We start from the raw sequence: 22,381 nt of genomic DNA on the forward strand, positions 1-22,381 counted from the left end.
CTACAAAATTATTTCCAGCTGCCCGAACAAGTCTGGTGCTCCAAAATACAAGTGTGATCATTTGTGCCGGTATCATCTACGTCGTGATCACCCTAAAGGCAAAGATACAGACCACATGGTCGAACGAGGGCCTGTTGTACCTCTGTTATGCCATCATCATTCTTATTGCAATTATCTCCAATTTGGCGAGCATGGCCACAAATATTGCCGTCCAGAAAGATTGGGTGGTGGAGATATGCTCTCGAGACAAACAAGTGTTGGCAAGTAAGGGATATGTACTGTCAAACTAATATTATTTGTTGGACACTAATTTTCTTTGGTACTCTAGGAAATTGAATGTCCAATAAATGTTTAAGTCTGAATTTATATATCAGACATTATCAAAACATCCTGGAACTATCAAAACATCCTGGAACTTAAGATAAAACAAAACTGGCAGATGTTATGAATACATATAATTTAATGTCAACGAAAATAAAGGAATCTACAATAGCTTTTGAATGAAATTTAAATGCAACATTCTTGTCTTACCTTTGATGTTTTGTTATAATCACAAATAAATCTCATTCTTTTGAACAAAATTACTAGTCCTAGACCAGTTAAACTGGAGGTATTATTGGTTTTCCTTTTGTCAGTCATGTCTTTTCATCAGTTTGTCAATTCCCCAAATTTGTTTCTGCGAGTTCTTAATGGCACTGACGTTACTTGGATTAAACTTTAAATAGTATATTCACTAAGGGAAAAACGTGATCAAAGATCAGGACGCTGTTTCTGAAATGTGACAAAACTTTTAATTTTATTTAGCAAAAAGTACATAAGATATTATCATGAATCCTGGTCTACACATTCAGCTATCGATTTCTGTTATGTCTGTCATTTTCTTTCCGTCTACTTCAGTCTTGTCTGATCATTGAAAAAAAACGGTTTACTACCAAAGCGAATCTCATGAAACTTGATCCTGCAATTTCTCAAAAACTTCTGAATTTACTGTGCAGATCATGCCACTGGGGTCACATGATTTACATGGATGTAAGCTTGCATAGTAAGGAGCTTGAATCTCTGAAATGATTAGACTCAGAGGTTTGATAATCGGTGTGTATCATCATCTAGAAGTACTTTACGATTGTTAAAACCATGAACATTGGAGACAAACTGGCAAAGCCCTAGGAACACATGAATCTCAAATCATGACCCTTAGGGTCAAAATAGGCCCTGTCTGAGTGTGTGGTGGCAACATGTGCTTAAAGTGTCTTCTCAGATTAGCCTGTACAGTCAGAGACGACACTTTACGCCTAAACTGGATTTTTGCTAAGAGAGTTTCTGTTAAAGACAAATATCATAAAAGCGAAAAGTGTTGTCCCTGATTAGACTGTCGTACTGCACAGGATAATAGTAGCGACACTTGACGCAGATGCATTAAACCCCTTTTCACAGAGCATTGCTCATTTATATTTGGTATGTGACATCAGATTGTGGTTCCAAACAAAGATTGTTAAAATCATATCCTTGGGTTAAAAACTTGCCATGCCCTTTTACACAGGTGAGGGATCTATGGACACCTTGTTACTCTTGTTAAACCCTATCCCACTCAGAAACACATTTTAAGTCCTGATGAAAGTTAAATTTAATCAAAGACCTTCCTAACTAAATTCAACTTTTAAAGGCAAAGATACTGGTGAGCAGCAAACAGCATAAAACCTGCACGACTGTGAGTTACTGGCAGGCTGTTCTGGTTTTATTCTGTTTGCACAAAGCCATTTTCAGTTTGCTTCTTAGAGGGAAAGGAAAATAGGGTTTTCAGCGGATATGTGTATAGCATACAATACTATCATAGACTCTTTCAATCTAGGTCATTTGATGTTTTATTGATCAAATGAATGCAGGATATCTCAATATTTATTTTATTTCACAGCTATGACAGCAACTTTGCGTAGAATCGACTTAATGAACAGCCTTGTGGCACCCATAGCAACTGGGCAGATTATGTACTATGCCTCTGCTGGCATTGGTGCACTGTTCATAGCCGGATGGAATCTAGTCTCAGTGTTTGTGGAATACTTTTTGCTCCAGCAAGTCTACAAACTGTGTCCAACTTTGGCCAGAGACAAAACTGATAAACCTATTGAGGAAGGTACGTGTTTATATTGAGAAAATTCATATTCAAGTATATGTCTGTTTAAAGGTGTCAGACCAATCACAGCATCCTAACGGAAAGAAAACCCATTATGTATTCATAATGCATTGATAATTGTGACAAATCTTTTTCTTGTTGAATCCAACCACAAAAAGCATTTGTTTATACATTTTGTAAATGTTTTGAGTTTATAAGGGATCATTACAAACGTTAATAGATGTTTAAAGAGTTTTAATATCATAAATACATACCTGTTATATCTAGCTAATCCCTTTCCAGGGAGTTAATTATACGGAAAATTTAAAGCGCTGGGAATAATCCATCTTTTATAAAGAAAACCAAGTTAGGTTAAACATAGTACAATGTAACTTAACCGGAAAACAAGAACAACAACTCATCTTTCCTTTCCGGACAACCACGAGTGCACGCCTATTTTGGCTCAGGACTTTTTTGTTCTTTTAATCGTGTTTATTGTCGGAGTTTGTAGGATAAATTTTATTTATCTTTTTTTGTATATTATTCGGTTTACTTGTCATACTTTTTATTGCAGTTTTTGATATAATTTTGCTTTTGCTGGGTATCTTTGTTTATAATGCTCATGTACATGAGCAAGTGCACCACGAGGTTTTCGTTCCATTTCCTTCTTTAGGTAATCCACAAGGAATTCTAGCCTTTTTCCTCAATAAATAATTGAGAACATTTGTACAGCGTTTGTTTATTTACATTGTGGTTTAAATTTAACATTTGGTTTTGTCTGTTGTAGGATCTTTCCGTTTCATTTGTTTTCAGAAGTGAACTTACAAAAGAGAGGTTCGTGTGGTCACGTCAAAGCAAGGTGGGATTCTCACGACACTTGCCTGGCATGTACCGGTTGTACTCTACTTAAAAAACTGTGCGGTGTGCGATTTATGGTCTTCCGACACATGGAAACAAGCTGGTCGCCGTCGGACGTTGATCAGCCGCAAACGCCACGAACCTATAACGGACGTTGATGATCCGGTGACTTCACTGGTGACCAGCTGACATTTCAGTCACCGGATACTGGGCACGATGGTGGTGTTGTCTGTTGGCGTCATCCATGACTCCCACCATACATACCGTCGACATTGATCGTGGAATAAATCGATCAATGTCTGACCAAATGGCAGCCCCCATTCTACGGTCTTTGGCCGGTGACGTAACCGGTTATGATATGACCGGCCCGTCACCGGTCCGGTCATGATTTCACCGGCCGGTCACCGGTCCAGTCCGGTCCGGTCATGCTATGACCGGCCGGTCACCGGTCCGGCATCGGTGACCGGTCCGGTCACCTTCACCGGTCCTGTCCAGTCCGGTCTCATCGCATCCGATCTACATCTCGACATCGCAGCCGATCCAGATCGCGACATCGCAGAAAACGAGGACGTCGACAAACCTCACGTAGACATCGTACCTACCATTCGGATAGTCGATCACCGTCTTATTCCTTTATGGAATCACATATTTCCTCACCACATGTGTCGGCTCTCATGTTAGCAGCCACACATGTTGGAACTTCAGGAGCGCAGCTAACAACTACTGCTACATTATCAGCACCACGGATGTCATCGACCGTATCTAGTTGTGTACCCCCTAATGCTACCCATTAGAATCCTGATGTTCTATGGGAACAGAATGCGTCTGGTCATTTTGTACCGGTCAATACTGATAAGCATTATCAAATTGCTGACGTCTTGGATGATAATTCATCTTTACCACACAATCTGGCACAAGATAGTTTCATTCCTGTTCCTGCTGTTTCTCTACACACCTCTGTTCCTGTAGAGAGTGAAGCTGAATCGGATGCGGACATTGATACGGATAAATTTTTGGCTTTCAGTAATCAAATTTAGGAGCTGATATTCCAGACTCTGGGTGAAGAGTTGTGTCCACGACCTGTGGAGACTTCTTCTACTTTGACGATCTCGATTACTGAACAACTCGTTCGTACGTTTGATCCCACCATGGTTACTAAGGCGCATTCCCGCTTGGATACACGCCTTCTGATTGGTACTACTGTCTTATCTGTTTTTCAATCGTTGGAATCAGTGAATAAAACGATTCCTATCCGAGGAGATATGTGGAAAGTACCGAAGGATTTTGAGATATGTGGAAAGTACCGAAGGATTTTGCGGAGTCTAAACTTCAGGAACGTAACTACAAACCACCAGTACCCGATCCGACTTCGGGTTTAGATTTTTATGTCCCCCACTATAGTAATGGGGGACATATTGTTTTTGCCCTGTCTGTTGGTTGGTTGGTTGGTCTGTCTGTTGGTCTGTTTGCGCCAACTTTAACATTTGCAATAACTTTGCAATATTGAAGATAGCAACTTGATATTTGGCATGCATATGTATCTCATGGAGCTGCACATTTCGAGTGGTGAAAGCTCAAGGTCAAGGTCATCCTTTAAGGTCAAAGGTCAAATATATGGGTCAAAATTGCTAATTTAATGTACACTTTTGAAGTATTTCAATATTCAAGAAAGCAACTTGATATTTGGCATCCATGTGTATCTGATGGAGCTGCACATTTTGAGTGGTGAAAGGTCAAGGTCAAGGTCATCCTTCAAGGTCAGAGGTCAAATATATGTGGCCCAAATCGCTAATTTTTTGAGTACTTTTGCAATATTGAAGATAGCAACTTGATATTTGGCATGCATGTGTATCTCATGGAGCTGCACATTTTCAGTGGTGAACGGTCAAGGTCATCCTTCAAGGTCAAATATATGGGTCAAAATTGCTCATGTAAAGTCACTTCTGCAATATTGAAGCTAGCAATTTTATATTTGAAATGCATGTGTATCTCATGGAGCTGCACATTTTGAGTGGTGAAGGGTCAAGGTCAAGGTCATCCTTCAAGGTCAAACGTCGTATAGGGGGACATTGTGTTTCACAAACGCATCTTGTTCTAAATTACCATCGCAGGATCCAGGCAGCAATAAGCTTTTGCTTACGATGCCTAGTTCAGCTACTTCAGTGTCTGTCCCTTTTTCCATGATAGAACATTGGGAAAGTAGAGAGTGTTCTGGAAGAACTTAGGGATTTATTGATCCACCTATTACGAACAGCATTATCCCTTTCACAAAACGCTGCTTCTTCAATGTCTGAGATGTTAAGGATTCGTAGAGATCTTATCCTTTCATCTTTACCTAAAGATTTTCTCTTAGAACCAGGTATGAACTCGCTCAGAACGGCTCCTCTCACATCAGGTTTCCTTTTTGGTGGAAGGATACAAGAAGCAATCACAGCTGACAAGGATGAGCAAATTCCATGCTTCTTTAGCTAGAAACAATTCTGGACAACGCCAAGGAGCCTTTAAGCAGTTCCAGCATCCAAGAAGGCTAAGAGAAACGAGACCTGCTGTTAATCCACGGTCGGGTCCTAACAGGCCTTCTTCCTATAACAGACCATCTTTTTCTAAGAAGTTTTCTGGTAGAGATTCTGGGAAAAAGAACAAACCCATGCCGGATCAGAGGAATGTCAAATCCTTCTGTTGGCAAGGGCGTACCTCCTCCTTATCAGCCCTAGGTCCCAACCCTTTCTACCTCCACAACCTCCCATTCCGGAAATACCAGTCGGGGCCAGACTTTTCCACTTTTCAAACCGATGGCTTCAAATTACTTCAGACGCATGGGTTCATTCTCTGGATACAAAAGGCCTGACTTTTCAATTAAAAAAAGGCCTTCACTTTCTCGCGTTCCGATTGAACTGGTATCTAAGCATTCACATATTCCACAGTCCATTCTCGGGCTCTTGGAAAAACAGGCGGAAAAAAGGGTTCAAGATCCTTACTCTCCAAGATTCTACAGTCATCTTTTTCTTGTTCAAAAGAAAATTAAATGGTTCCTGGAGACCAGTAATAGATTAAAAAGTGTTCAAAATGTACCTTCTCAAACCAACTTTCAAAATGGAGACTCCTTCCTTCATACGGAACTCCATCAAACCCCTGCACTGGGGGGTGTCTTTGGATCTGGAAGATGCGTACTTCCATGTTCCTATACTTCCCAACTTCCGGAAGTACCTTCGATTCGCCTTTCATGGCCAAGTCTACCAGTTCCGGGCCATGCCATTTGGTTTGGCGACCGCCCCAAGAGTTTTTACCAAACTAATAGCTGCAGTCGGAGCTCACCTCCGAGTTCACGGGATTGTTCTTCTTCAGTATTTCGACGACTGGCTCTTACACCAGCTCAATCGTCATTTACTTCTGACCAACATAGAATTCTCTTGGAAGGAACTCTTCTCTTTAGGACTCCTCAATGCAGACAAGTCAGACCTCATTCCTTCTCAGGACTTCACTTTCGTGGAATGAATTTCTTGACACACATCAATCGGGTCAGAGTGTCATGTCAACGTATATTAGACCTTCTGGTTAAGGTCAACTGGGTTTTGTCCCAATCTCATATAACAGCTCAAGAGTTCCTCTCCCTCAACGGTATCCTGAGCTCAGTAGCAGACTTTGTGCAGTTTTGACGTCTATTCCTACGTCCTCTTTAGCATTATCTCTCAGCTTGTGGGAAATGGTATCCGGGCAATCTGTTAAAACAGATTCCAATCCATCCTTCCCTAGTGTCTCATCTTCAGTGGTGGCTAGACGAGGAGACTCTCTTAGCAGGAGTACCACTTCTTCCTCAGCAACCGTCATTACATCTAATCACGGATGCAAGCAAGGAAGGATGGGGTGCTCACCTGGAACCTCTCAGTCAAATAGTTTCAGGGTTGTGGTCTCATCAGGAATCTCACCTTCATATCAACAATCTAGAAATGCGAGCAGTATTTCTAGCTGTATCTCATTTCCAGTCATATCTTCGAGACTCTTGTGTGATGGTGTCAACAGACAACACATCGGTGGTGGCTTACATCCAGGCACAGGGGGGAACACATTCTCTATCCCTGTATCTGGAAACCAGGAAATTACTTGTTTTTTGCAAAACACTCAACATTTATATTCTGGCCAAATACATACCAGGTCGCCTCAACGCCCTGGCGGATGGGTTGTCTCGCAAACACCAGATACTTCCATCGGAATGGACACTTCATCAAGAAGTGACCAACCAGATCTTTTTCAAGTTTGGTTATCCCCTGGTAGATCTATTTGCAACCAGACACAACTACAGACTACCTCTGTATGTGAGTCCAGTTTACGATCCAGCAGCGTGGGCAATAGACGCGCTTTCGTTCGCTTGGTACCAACTCAAAGCGGCAGACTACATGCAGATTCAGTAATGTTCCACTTACACGTCTGGCCGTTATCAGGCAATCTCTGCAGAAGAAACGTTTTTCTGTCAGGGCTTCAACCCTCGTTGCTTCTGCAAGGAGAAAATCCACCAGAGCAGTCTATGATGCTCGCTGGAAACTCTTCTCTAATTGGTGTATTCGAGGGAAAATTGATTCCCTCAATTCCTCTGCTAGACGCATAGCGGATTTTCTCATATATCTTTTTGATGATAAGAAACTTTCTCTTAGCTCTATCAAAGGATACAGATCTATGATTTCGCATACATTGGCTTTTACTAAGTCATCACAAATCTGTGCTGATCCAGCGATTTCGAAACTGATTAGAGTTATGGAACTTAAACGTCCTGTATCTCGAACACTGGCTCCTAAATGGGATTAAGCTTGTGTGCTTGGTTCGCTTACTAAGGCTCCCTATGAACCCCTTGATCAGGCTTCTTTACAGTTCCTAAACTGGAAGACCGTTTTTCTTCTTACTATGGCTTCATCCAAACGGAGAAGTGAAATTCATGCTCTTTCTATAGGAGATAACCATCTTCGTTTTGATGCTGTTGATGGATCTGTTACATTATTATGTCAGCCAGGATTTTTTGCTAAAAATCAACTTCCCTCTATGGCTTCCAAATCCTTCAAAGTTCCAAGTCGTTCTAGAACTTGTGGACATGAAAATGATGATAGACTCCTTTGCCCGGTAAAGGCTTTGAAGTTCTACTTTAAGAGAGTAAAGTTTATTCGAGGTTCTCGTAAAAGACTTTTCATTCTATTAAAGGGGGGGGGGGCGATGTGTCTGCGGCTTCTATTTCCCGTTGGATAGCCTTGACAATTAAGAAGGCTTATTCTTCTCTTTCATCCAGTGATTTATCCCTGTTTAAGATAAGACCGCATGAATTAAGATCTCTTTTGGCTTCGTGGGCTTATATTAATTATACCCCACTGTCTAAAGTGTTTCAAGCTGCTTTCTGGAGGAATCCTACCACCTTCTCCTCTTTTTATCTTCGTTCTCTTGAGTGCCAACAAGACAATTTGTATATGTTGGGTCCTCTTGTGGCTCAAACTGTTATTTCTTCTATTGCGCAAGTACTCTAGGCCATCCGAGAATTAAGTACATGTACGTACAATATGGTACTAACGAAGATAATCTGATGACATTATATACTATCTCTGGCTGAAAACGCTAAATATGGGTTTTGCTGTGATGGGAAAAAATATGCGAACCTTCCCGCCGCAGCTGCAAAATCAACTAGAGATAAAAGTTATGTATTTATTTTATTGAAACAAATTTTTAAAGTAAAATTCATTTTAATTATTAAATACTTACCTGTTATCGTTAAGTTCCACCTCCCACCCCGCTCATTGTCATTTTATGTTTTTGTAAAGGAAAGATGAGTTGATGTTCTTGTTTTCCGGTTAGGTTACATTGTACTATGTTTAACCTGACTTGGTTTTCTTTATTAGAGGTGGGTGATTCCCAGCGCTTTAAGTTTTCCGGATAATTAACTCCCTGGAAAGGGATAAGCTAGAGATAACAGGTAAGTATTTAATAATTAAAATGAATTTTACTTTAAAAATTTGTTTTTTTTAATACAGTTGAAAATGCTGTTAGATGGGCAGGGGTCATCAAATAGGTGATTGCAGATTTATAACTTAAGTTTTGTATAATTGATCTAAATGACACCTTGGATATAGCAAGCTATCATTAAAATCTATTGTGCATTATATTCGGGGCCCGTCAGGTCAAGGAAGCTGTTACTAAAAGCAGAAAGACAGCAAGCCGTCGGATTCCGGAAAATAACTTTAATTTGCATAGACCAACCTGGACAAACTTTGAATATTGAAAGACGGATGGAACATTCTATGAAGACCTAGCTTGGCAATTATTTCGTGCATGTCAAATTAGGGTCAAGGTCACTGTTACTTAAAATAAAAAATGACATACTCTCAATAACTTAAGTTCAGGTACTTGACTGAATACCAGGTGTAGGTACATTACCTGCAGACTTAGCTTAGGATTGCATTTATGGCCAGTTGGCTTAAAGTAAGGTCACTATTACTTAAAATAAATTGAAGTTTCTTCTCAGAAACTTGAGTCTGGGTGGAGAAATTGTCATGAAATTTTGTTTATAGGTAGCTTATATGTATTCCTTGATTGGGATTCTGTTTTGGACCAGTTGTGATAAGATCAAGGATATTGTTTCTAAAAATGAAAAAAACGTCGGCTTTTAATATCTTGATTTTTTATGTGGGTATTGTTCAGAAAAAAATTGTTGGTAGCGTTCATTCAGACCTAGTTTTAGGTCTCATTTTGGACCCATTGAATCATGTTCATATAAAACTGTTATTTGTAACAGAACAAACTGTTCCGTGTTAAAAAAATGAGTTTGGTAGGAGGTATGTTGCTGAAGTTTTTTTGTGTGTAGGTAGCTTGCACTGTACATGCAGGCCTATCATGGGAGGCACATTTATTTCAATTAATATCTTCAACATCTTCATTCTGGTTTTGTGTCCTTACCTTGTTGCTTGTTTATAATAGGGATGGGACAAATTATTTGTATAGATCTATTTGAATATTCAATTGTAGTATTGGCATTTTAATATTTTTACTTCTATTTTAATAATTAATTATTTGGTATTCTATGCCTTCTCTATTTTCTATATTATATGAAATCTATATTAGTTTAGCATCTCATTATTAACAAGATTTCATGCTCTTTAAAATAACATATTTTTGCAAAAAATACAAACTCAATCTCTATTTGATATGCATTCTTCAGAGGCACACGGAGCTGAGGAGCTTGTCGTGCTAAAATCAAGTCCTGAAGATGTGGAACTTCATGAAGGCAAAATCGTGGCTGATGGACCAGACCAGAATCAATCCAAAACCATGGTGACAGAGAGCCAATCAGAACCCCTAAATGATAAATCTACAAGTAAGGAAGTGAAGAAGAGCCCAGAGTTGGATGTTAAACGAAAAACAGTTTGTCAGAAGATGTTTTCTGGCATTCTAATACTGGTTCGAGGGTGGAAGATATACATGGGCTACCAGGTGGCCTTTGCAGGTCTGGGTCTGGCCAGTCTTTATATGACAGTGCTTGGCTTTGACAATATAACTATTGGTGAGTTCTCGTTTTTTAACTCACCTGATTGCTCTGGTGAGCTTTTGTGACCGGTCTTTGTCTTTCGTATGTCCGTCCGTAAACATTTGCTCGTAAACACTCTAGAGGCCACATTTCTTGTTCCATCTTCATGAAACCTGGTCAGAAGCTTTGTCCCTATGAAATCTCGGCCGATTTCGAAACTGGGTTGTGCCGGGTCAAAAACTAGGTCACTTGGTCAAAAAAAGAAAACCTTGTTAACACTGTAGAAGTCACATTTCATGCCCAATCTTCATGTAACTTGACAAAATGTTTGCCTTAATGATATGTTGGTCGAGTTCAAAAGTTGTTTCGGTCCGTTGAAAAACATGGCCGCCAGTGGGAGGGGCAGTTTTCCTTATTTGGCTAAAAGAACAGGGGTGTGATTTTTCCGCGGATCCGCGGATTTCCGCGGATCGGGTTGTCCCGGATGTCACTTCTGAGATTTGCGTAAATTCGTTTTAAAAAATGTGGGGGAGAGGGGCTACCACCGATTCCGCGGACGTATTTCATAAGCGGTCCGAAATATCCGCGGCCCGCGAAATCTCTCCGCATTTTACACTGGTAGATTCTGCCTAAGCATTTTTAAAACGAGCCATATAATTGGCTGTCGTTTCCCAATCTTCCAATTAAAATCGTGTTCTTAAAATGCGCTCTGTAATTTGTTTGCAAATGGCGCCGTTGTGAAGAGAAAATTAAGATTATTGAAATAACAAATAGCAATCGAATAAACGACTGACATCACCTAGTCTGATAGGAATAATGAAATGTGTTTGTCAAAAAAAATGACTACGTTTTAGATACAAGCAACACATATTTTGTTAAGAAATGTGCCCACTGAATTTGTGTCACGGAAACCAGTGTTTGCAAATTGGAGTGTAGTCTACTCGCGAAGTTAAACAATTTTGAGAGTATCGTTCGAAAATGGAAATAGACAAACATGATTTGATTTTTATATGTCTGTGGGTCTGTGTATAATCAGATTCATATGCATATTCTGCTTTATTATGTTTGTCACGCTGTTCAGTTAACTGAAATAGCTTTGAACTGAGTGAAGATGTGAAATGCAAGATACATGGGTTTTTATCTAATTTTGGGGAAAGGGCCTGGCCTTTTTTGAGGGGAAAAAAATCGCGCGAAACGTCGAATTTTGGGGGAAAAAATTGTGCGAAAAGCTGGATCTTGGGGAAAATAAGCAAAGTCTAAAATAATCAATTTAACATATTTTACTGTTTTTAAAACAAATTCAAGGCAACAGATAATTTAATTATGCAAGATATTTTTAGTTTCTACAGTGGATCAGGATAACTTATATATTTAAAGGGAAAAAAAAAAATTTTTTTTTTTTTTTTTTTTTTTAGGGGAAAATGAAATCTAGGGGAAATTTTACCAGCTGAGGGGAAAAAAAATCCGAGGGGAAAGGGCCGATTTTCGGCGGGTCCCAAAGAAGGAAAAAAAAACTGAGATATTGAAAGGTAAACAAATTAAATATATTAATTTAACTCAATTAATACATCATTAACACCAGAAGAACACTCAAGTGTGTTTGTTTATATTTAGTATATTACTGTGAAACCATTTATTTTCGTCGGCACAAAATTTCGCCCTTTTCATAAAAATGACTATTTCGTCCGCTCTTAAATTCGTCCATTTCTGGTTTTGAAAAAAAAACACGTCCGATTTGTTTGTAATACATGTAATACGCGGTTGCGAAAAAATCGTGTTGGGGAAAGAGAGGTGACACTTGGTAGTCACTTGCAGGAGGTGGGCCTTGTTTGGCATATGCCAATTAACAAGTCTGTTATTTTAGGTGATAGAAACTGTCCCTTATTATTTTATGTCATTGACACGTTCTTTGTTATTTTTAGCGGATAAGTGGGACTGAATAATCGTTAACGAGTGTTTTAAACAACGAAAATGTTCTTTATTAATTTGTAAAAAGGCGCAGAATATATTTCAGTCAGGTGTTGATCCCACATCGTCATATTTTAATTGCGTTTAATAGTATTGTCTTTAATCCGGATTCGCCGCGTGTAGGCTGTATAATCTGCAACACCCCTGAAAAACACAATACACACAATGGGTAATAAAGTTGTTAACAATTAGCGCTAATCAACACTATTATACCTAAACGAAGTCGACGCATTCGATACAGCCTTATTGCATTCGCGTTTTACAGGAAATGTCAGTTGTCAGTACACTGTATAATGAACACCCCTTTGTGTCAAAACCGGATTTAACTTGAGTGTGAATAGTCGACTGTTTCATGTTCTTTGTATCAATACCATCTGTGTATCTGTATTATAAGTATACCAGTCAACAAACAAGGTGCGCGCTTCCGCATATGGGTATTCGGACGTTCAAAAAATTGTCCTACGGTTTAGCGTTCATGCCGTCGAACGCATTAAGCAGCAATATAACTCGTTTTTTTTTACTATTTCTTTATTTGCAAAAAATACTAGTGGCTTATAACTTACCTTGCAATCTTTTTTTCTCGCATTTTGCGAGTATGCGAGTGTTAATTTCGAGCCCTGTGTATATGCGTGGATTACGCTGGATTTAAATGCCTCATGCCTACGGTAATTCAGTCTTATTTGTTTCAAATATGGGACATGATTGTTCGTTAGGATCTTGGATTCGTCCATCGGTCGAAGGACGAAAAAGGCGAAAATTAATGTCGGACGAATAATAATGGTTTCACAGTAACTGTCATTCAATACATTGAAAAACTGCTGCTATTGATCACAGTAAATACTTAACTGTTTACTTTGCATCCTCAGTATGTTAAATGTGAAGTTCAACAGGTTTTTGTAAAGAAATATTGTTATGAAGTTCAAAAAGTTGTTTATTTTAATGTCTGTTTTTATGTTTGTCATTGCGTTATGCGCGCCATTCGCGTAGTCAAAATCAGTCAACAGAATTTTCCTCCCCTCTGACTTTGCCTAAATCACACCCCTGAAGAAACCTTGTAAACACTCTAGAAGTCACAATTTTAGCCCAATCATCATGAAAATTGGTCAAAACATTGGTTTTATTGATATCTCGGATGAGTTTGAAAATGATCAAGATTGGTGAAAAAACATGGCCGCCAGTGGGCGGGGCATTTTTCTCTTTATGTATATATTGAAAACATGTGACCACTCTAGAAGTCACATTTTTGGCCCAATTTTCATGAAATTTGGTCAGAACATTTGTTTCTTTGATATGAGAGTTGAGTTCGAAAATGGTTCCGGTCAATCGAATAACATGGCTGCCGGGGGGGGGGCAGTTTTCCTAATTTGGCTAAAGAGAAACCTTGTCAACACTCTAGAAGTCACAATTTTTGCCCAATCATCATGAAAGTTGGTCAAAATATTGGTTTTATTGATATCTCGGACGAGTTCGAAAATGGTCCAGATCGGTGAAAAAACATGGCCGCCAGTGGGCGGGGCATTTTTCTCAATAACTCATGAAATTTGGTGAGAACATTTGTTTCCTTGATATGAGAGTTGAGTTCGAAAATGGTTCCGGTGAGTTGAATAACATGGCTGCCGGGGGGGGCAGTTTTCTTATATTTACATAGTAAAAAAAGCTTGTGAACACTCTAGAAATCACATTTTTTGCCCAATCATCCTGAAACTTGGTACAAAGATTGGTTTTATATATATCACATAATTAATGCCATAATTATTGCCCTTAGATTGTCAAAATTTTCATTATATTTTGTTCAAAATCCTCGTGAACACTCTAGAGGTCACAATTTTGTTTCAGATTTTATGAATCTTGGTCATAATATTTATTTTTGTAAGCAAAGTTTGATGTTTGGTAATGGGGGTCGACTCAAAATATAGGTCACCAGGTCAAATCTTACAAAAACAAAACACTCCATATGCCAGAGTTTTGGTTTAATAATGATGAAACTTGACCAGGATATTTGTCTGGACAATATCTAGGTCAAGTTTGACGTTTGGTAAAGATTGAATGAACCGACTCCTCTCAGGTGAGCGAACTAGGGTCATCTTGGCCCTCTTGTTTACCTTTTAGAAATGGTAATAAATATGCCAAAATTCCAATATTCGAAACTTGGAATCGAAAATTAATGTTTGAAAATTCAAGTTTCATGCAGATGAACTTTCAAATAACTTTATTTACCAAATTACTTTATCGGTTCAGTGCAGACAAATTACATGTAAAAGTTATTGTTTGGATAACAGATGTCATCAATTAACATGATGATAATTTGCATATAGGTTGAGAGGTTAAGTGTCTTTTTTTATCTGGGAGTAGTTAAAACAGATGTTTTTACAACATTATAAGAAATCTATTAAGATCTAGCCTACAATAATTGACATGTTTTTCACAGTTTAACTTCTCCCAATTAAGACAACACATAAAAAATCACGTGTGTCACGCTCAAATGTCCTAATATTTAATTTGGAACATTCATGTATTATATCCATCATTACCTAAAGTTAAATCCATGGTTATCTCATGAATTAAGTTGCTCAAAATTTTACCAATTAAATCTTTGTGATTCTTGAGTCCTTTTAGAGAACATAAAAGCATAAATATTATCAAGTGGAAGTAATCCAAATTGTTTAGTACTGTATGGAAATAAAAATAACAGAATTGTCTTTTGAATAAATCTTATCTGTCTTACAAAGAAATCTTAATATATCATATGAAACAAAAAAAATTAAGTTAAAAGGAGAAACAGAATAATCTACTTCAATTACTCAATAGAGTAAATTTATCTAGAGCTTTTATTTCAGCAAGCTGCATAGATATAGCTTATGGCTTATTTAGATACTTTTGAGTCCTTTTCCTAGGTAAAACAAGTCCTCTCTGTCATTAGTATAAATCATGAGATCGCATCGCAAATTTGGCTAAAGAAATGACCATTTGGCTATAACTTTTCTTTGTAATCAATTAAACAAGGTATCAAAAATGAGAAAAACTCTGACTTAGAAAGTACCTTGGCTAAAGAAATTTCCATTTGGTTAAAACTTTTCTTTATAATAAATTTGAAAAAAGGTATCCACAATGGGAAGAACCCTGACTTTCAAAGTACCTTGGCTTAAGAAATTTCCATTTTGTTAAAACTTTTTTTATAATCATGAAAAATGGTCTCCAAAATGAAATGTATTCTGACTTAAAATTACTATTTTGGTAACAGAAAGTTGTGAGTCCCTGGGAAACCTGGAATGCCTGTATTACAGTTTTGTAAAAATAAAATAAAACTTATCAGATCTACCAGAGTAATGTGAATGTTTTTTTTTATTGCCATCATAATATGTGTATAATTCCAGGTTACGCATACACACAGGGTATCAACGAGTCTATAATAAGCATCATAAAGGCAGTAGGTGCGGTATCAGGAATCCTTGGCACTCTACTGTACCCACTATTTCGCAAGAGAATTGGGTTACAGAGGACCGGGCTGCTGGGATTCTTCCTTTTAGTCAGTTTCCTGTGTTTATGTGTGGGCTCAATTTGGGCTCCCGGATCACCATTTGACCCACTTTCAAGCAAACCACCATCCCGGGTTTGTAATGGTACCCAAGATTTTCAAGATTCCTCACTGACAAATAACAATACAATCCCAAAGGTTGTTGTATCTGCTATTAACACTGCAAGTGCTACCTCAAAAATGGATTTAACCACCCTGGGAGGACCAGGTTACAATGGTTCTGTGATATCGAAGAACCAGACAGGAAGTGCCATCACTGGACATGAAGTGCCATGTACGGAGGCAGCAGGGTGGGTTCGGTTTACGTCGGTGGCTCTACTCCTGGCAGGCATTACGGGAGCAAGATGTGGTGAGACTTGTTTATATGCTCCCCATATATATATATATATGGGGAGCATATAGTTGCCAGTTTGTCCTTTCGCACTTCCGTACGGAAAAAAAGTTACAGTTTCTCATAGCACCTTCAATACTTTACTGATCTCTTTCATATTTGGCATGTAGATACCTTGCATGGACCTCTACCTTTTGATGACGTTCGAGGTCACTCAGATCAAGGTCAACAAGGCTAATAATAGATTTTTTCGTCACATTTTTGTTACAGTTTCTCATAGCACCTTCAATACTTTACCGATCTCTTTCATAGTTGGCATGTAGGTACCTTGCATGGACCTCTACCTTTTGATGACGTTTGAGGTCACTGAGGTCAAGGTCACCAAGGCTAATAATAGACTTTTGTTACAGTTTCTCATAGCACCTTGAATACTTTACCGATCTCTTTCATATTTGGCATACCTTGCATGGACTTCTACTTTTGATGACGTTTGAGGTCACTGGGGTCAAGGTCAAGGCCACCAAGGCCAATAATAGATTTTTCCGTCACACTTTTGTGACAGTTTCTCAAAGCGCCTTCAATACTTTACCGATCTCTTTCATATTTGTCATGTAGGTACCTTGCATGGACCTCTACCTTTTGTTGACGTTTGAAGTCACTTGGGTCAAGGTCACCAAGGCTAATAATAGACTTTTGTTTCAGTTTCTCATAGCGCCTTCAATACTTTACCGATCTCCTTCATATTAGGCATGTAGATACCTTGCATGGACCTCTACCTTTTGATGACGTTTGAGGTCACTGGGGTCAAGGTCACTAAAGCTAATAATAGATTTTTCCATCACACTTGGTACAGTTTCTCATAGCACCTTCAATACTTTACCGATCTCTTTCATATTTGGCATGTAGGTACCTTGCATGGACCTCTACCTTTTGATGACGTTTGAGGTCACTGGGGTCAAGGTCACCAAGGCTCATAATAGATTTTTCCGTCACACTTTTGTTACAGTTTCTCCTACCACCTTCAATACTCTTTCATATTTGACTGTAGATACCTTGCATGGACCTCTACCTTTTGATGACGTTTGAGGTCACTGGGGTCAAGGTCAAGGTCACCAAAGCTAATAATAGATTTTTCCGTCACACTTTTGCTACAGATTCTCAAAGCACCTTCAATACTTTACCGATCTCTTTCATATTTGGCATGTAGGTACCTTGCATGGACCTCTACCTTTTGATGAGGTTTGAGGTCACTGGGGTCAATGTCACCAAGGCTATAAATAGATTTTCTCAAAGTCACACTTTGGTTACAGTTTCTCATAGCGCCTTCAATATTTGACTGATCTCTTATATATTTGGCATGTAGATACCTTGCATGGACCTTTACCTTTTGATGAGGTTTGAGACTTGGGTCAAGGTCAAGGTCACTGAGGCTCATATTAGATTTCTCAAGGTCTCACTGTTTTCCACACACTTAACCCATATATTGACAAAGCATCATTGGGGAGCATCCATCAGTTTTACTGATATCCTTGTTGTTATAAGAGAAATAATTGGAATTAGAATATGTATAAAGAATTGGAGTAACAATAGTTATAAGGAATGCTATTAAGAATAGGTATAGAGAAGCGGAATAAGAATTATAACACATTCATCTATTAGCCTCTTTCTCTGTACATTCAGCCAGTTGAGAACTAAATTGACTTTGTATCCATAATTTCAATACCAGTGCCACATTTAACATACATTGAACTACTTTACAAAATAAAATAAAACAAAAAATATTTAAATATTGGCAATTTCCTTTGTAACTGACCAATGTGAGGGAGGCACCCTAGCATCGCTGACCTTTTAAATATTTCCTATCAATCTGCTAAGTCATCATTGTGATGGGAAAACAGCATACATGTTGCTATTCTGATATTATTCATAAAACACATTACTAAAAGACTAATACACACAAACATTCTGCTTTAAATTTGATTGGAAAACACCCAACTTGTTTTGATATTATTCATAACAAGACTATTGCCAAGCAATATATATTATTTCCCCTACCGGCTCCACCATTGACAGATTTTTTTTATATTTGTTGCCATAGCAACCAGAATTTTGACGTAGGGACAAAATGAAATGAAGTGCATAATGCCCATATTGACATGTATCCATGTTACAAGTTTCATGAAAAAGTATGAAGAACTTTTAAAGTATCGCAGGATCCAGAAAAGTGTGACAGCCTGACGGACTGACAGACACACAGAGCGCAAACCACAAGTCCCCTCCGGTGAAACTGGTCCTGGACAAAAAACACATACTCAAAGACTAATAAACACTAACATACTGTTTAAAATTTGATTGGAAAACACCCAACTTGGGTTAATATTTTGTAATATTCATAAAGCACAACTTCTAAAATACTAGTAAACACCAATTTACATTTTAAATTAAATATTTATAATCATTATTGACATTTGCTCAACATCAATAGCAATTACTTCTAAACTAAATTATTTCATTTTTTATCAGAAAGAAATTAAACTCAATGTTTTTATGTCCCTGGTAGGGTGGCAAATAGCAGTTGAACTGTCCGTCAGTCAGTATGTGTGTATGTCAGTCTGTCCGTCCGTCTGGAAAAAAACTTAAACGTTGGCCATAACTTTTGCATTATTGAAGATAGAAACTTTATTTTTGGCATGCATGTGCATTTCATTGAGCTGCACATGTTGAGTGGTGAAAGGTGAATGTCAAGGTCATCCTTCAAGGTCAAATGTCTAATATATGGCGTCTGTCCGTCCGTCCAAAAACTTTAACATTGGCCATAACTTTTTCACTATTGAAGATAGCAACTTGATATTTGGCATGCATGTGTATGCCATGGAGCTGAACATTTTGAGTGGTGAAAGGTGAAGGTCATCCGTCAAGGTCAAATATCCAACATATGGCGTCTGTCTGTCCGAAAACTTTAACATTGGCCATAACTTTTTCAATATTGAAGATAGCAACTTGATATTTGGCATGCATGTGTATCTCATGGAGCTGAACATTTTGAGTGGTGATAGGTGAAGGTCAAGGTCATCCTTCAAGGTCAAATGTCAAATATATGGCATCTGTCTGTCCAAAAACTTTAACATTGGCCATAACTTTTTCAATATTGAAGATAGCAACTTGATATTTGGCATGCATGTGTATCTCATGAAGCTGCACATTTTGAGTGGTGGAAGTTCAAGGTCAAGGTCATCCTTCAAGGTCAAAGGTAAAAAAAATAAATCAAAGCGGCGTTCTCATGAAGCTGCACATTGTGAGTGGTGGAAGTTCAAGGTCAAGGTCATCCTTCAAGGTCAAATTTTTTATTATTTTTTTTCAAAGCGGCGCAATAGGGGGCATTGTGTTTCTGTTGATATGAAACCAGGTTTTACTCCAAATTGCTTGTACATTTGTGATTTAATCTATTTGAATGAATTATACTTTATGAAAGTATATATATATATGTACCACGGTTATTTTTTTACACTAGGACTGTGGATGGCTGACCTGACGATAACGCAGCTATTTATGGAAAGTATTCGCGAAAATGAGCGAGGCATCGTGAACGGCGTGCAAACATCCTTAAACACAATGATGGACATGCTCAAGTTTGTTCTGGTGATTGCTATTCCGCAACCAGAGCTATTTGGTTTCCTCATCCTGCTCTCATTCTCTTTCATCTGTATCGGCTGGATGCTTTTTGCAAAATATTCCCACAGCGCACGAGGCCACTTGTTCCATTTTGGAAAGTGCAGTGACCGGAAGAACAATAATGATGCCATGGCTGTTGCAACTGATGCAAGCAATTAATGTGTTGCAGATTTGAAGATGTTTTTCATGAGTTTTTAAGATCAAGTTATGATCACTTGTTTTAAACTATTTATGAAAGCTTTTTTCTGTTTTACATGTTTTTTTTATAGATAACTTTAACATATTAGTCTGTCTTGTTAATTTTATGATACATTTTTAAAGATTTCTATATTGCCAGAATTTCTTCTTCTACATGTAGACATGATTTGTTAATGTAAAAGATATTTTCACAGGGAGACATAGAACATGCTTTTACAAAGCATGTCATGGTCTTATATAGAAATCCCAACACTTTCCAGATTTTTGTATTTTGTTCAAAAGCATTATTGTCCATGTTTTCATTGGCAGCTGCAAAATAATCATAACTGAATGTACCGGTATTGAAAATAAACCTGCAAAACCTTTCTGAAGTTTGATTGAACATAAGACAGTCAATCAGGGCAATTGGTCCAGTTTGCTCAGTTTGTAGAGTACAAGGCGGTCAATACATGCAGCATCACAGGTTTGAATCCAAGCCAGATCAAATATCTTTTGATGAAATTTATACAGCCATTTTTTCCAATCCTGTGATTCAGGTTTTCAATTTTTTCCAAAATGTTTTGTGTCCTTGCATTTGGTAATCATCTAAGCTAGTCCTACACAAATTAAGTGTCGGTTATTGACGAGGATAAGCATAACTGTTTATTGCGCTTTTGGTACTGGATATATAAGAATCACACTGTATGTTGGTGTGCCAGTCTGAACAAATATTTTAAGTTTGTGGAGCCAAGTACTTCAACATTTCATAATTAAATTGGACCTTCATATCTGCCATTATCACCAATGTACAACAAACTTTGCACCCTAATACCCTTCAGTATAGCAGACAAAGCAGTTCAGGTGTAGATGTCTATTTTGTGGCAAAGCTCTAATTTTCTGGCAGCTTCCATGTGTTTTTTGCCTACATGTACCCGAACACAGCATGCTCATGGTGAGCTGTTGTGATTGCCTTTTGTGCGTGGTGTATCTTCAACATTTGTCTTATTAACTCTTGAGGCCACATTTATTTTCCAATTCTCATGAAACTGGGTCATGTGATGAAAAAATCTAGGTCAGTATGTCAAATGAAAGAAAAAGCTTGTTAACACTCTAGAAATCACTTTCATTTTCCAATCTTCATGAAACTTGGTCAGGACATGTCTTATTAGTTACACAGTTAGTAACTGATGGTGTATGGGATATACACCCTCAGTAATTTCATACCATACAAGAGCGACTACTCAACCGACTACTCGATTACTCTGGTAGTATGGAAATTACTCGTGGTGTATGGAAAATACTCCATGGGCAAGTGACCACACTAAGCCAATCAGATGAGGTCATTTTTGTAGGAGGCGAGATCTTATTATATCTCAGCTGAGTTTGAAAAATGGTTTCTGTTAGTTGATAAGTATTGCCAACAGGTGGCAGTGCAGTTGCCATCTATTGCTATATTTAAACATTAACACTATAAAAATCATGTTTATATTCCAGTTTAAATTAGAGTTTAAAATGGTTTCGGTTCATTGAAAAACATGGCCACAAGCGTTAGAGGCAGTTTTCCTGATATGGTTTTTGCAAAACCTTGTTAACGCACTAGAAGCCACATTATGAGCTTGATCTTAATTAAACTTGGTCAGAATCTTTTTTTCTAATGATATTTGGGCAAAGTTAAAACATGTTCAGAATTCGCATGTTACACACTACAGATCTCTTTATGGTGGTCGTTTGTTTAAATTTATAATACAATTGTGTGATGAATTACAAAATTACAGTCCAGATAAGCTATATATGCATAAATTTATCCTTTGACCTCTACTTTGGACCTTGGCATGTTGAAGGGTGTTAAACCCAACATATTGGCTCATGATTGTGAACATCTGTAGTAAGTTATTTTAACTTTTAGACAGAACAATTAAGTTATAGTCAGGACAAGTTGAGAAGTTGAAATGCATGTAAATATATTCATGCAATCAATATATTTAGGCTGGTCCATCAATAAAATAAATTAAATGATAATGGTAAAACTTATTTTTGTATCCATCCAATACACTTGTAAATATGTTTAAGAAAATGACATCAACGCTTTATATAAATATATAAAAATGTACTTTAAGTTGGTTTTTCAGGAAAGAAAATTCAATATTGGGCAAATTAATAGGCATTTGTCTATGTATTAAGTTGGTTTGAAGTTTCAAACCTGCATATGCTGCAGACTAATGTAAAAATGCAAAG

The 22,381-nt window shown here is 37.9% G+C and overlaps 1 protein-coding gene across 5 annotated transcripts in view; it reads left to right on the plus strand.

The window, feature by feature from the left end:
* Window positions 1–20,532, plus strand: part of LOC127881981 (solute carrier family 40 member 1-like) — a 31,198-nt gene extending 10,666 nt beyond the window's left edge. For all 5 annotated transcript variants that reach the window (XM_052430305.1, XM_052430294.1, XM_052430283.1 and 2 more), the window contains 5 exons: window positions 19–264; window positions 1,913–2,131; window positions 10,158–10,499; window positions 15,806–16,315; window positions 19,809–20,532. In XM_052430305.1, the coding sequence (XP_052286265.1) occupies window positions 19–264; window positions 1,913–2,131; window positions 10,158–10,499; window positions 15,806–16,315; window positions 19,809–20,128 (1,637 nt within the window). In that variant the 3' untranslated portion in view covers window positions 20,129–20,532. The remainder of the gene's footprint in view (window positions 1–18; window positions 265–1,912; window positions 2,132–10,157; window positions 10,500–15,805; window positions 16,316–19,808) is intronic.
* The last annotated feature ends 1,849 nt before the right edge of the window (window positions 20,533–22,381 follow it).

Source organism: Dreissena polymorpha, chromosome 1 (assembly GCF_020536995.1).
Source record: "Dreissena polymorpha isolate Duluth1 chromosome 1, UMN_Dpol_1.0, whole genome shotgun sequence".
Taxonomy (NCBI): Eukaryota; Metazoa; Mollusca; class Bivalvia; order Myida; family Dreissenidae; genus Dreissena; species Dreissena polymorpha.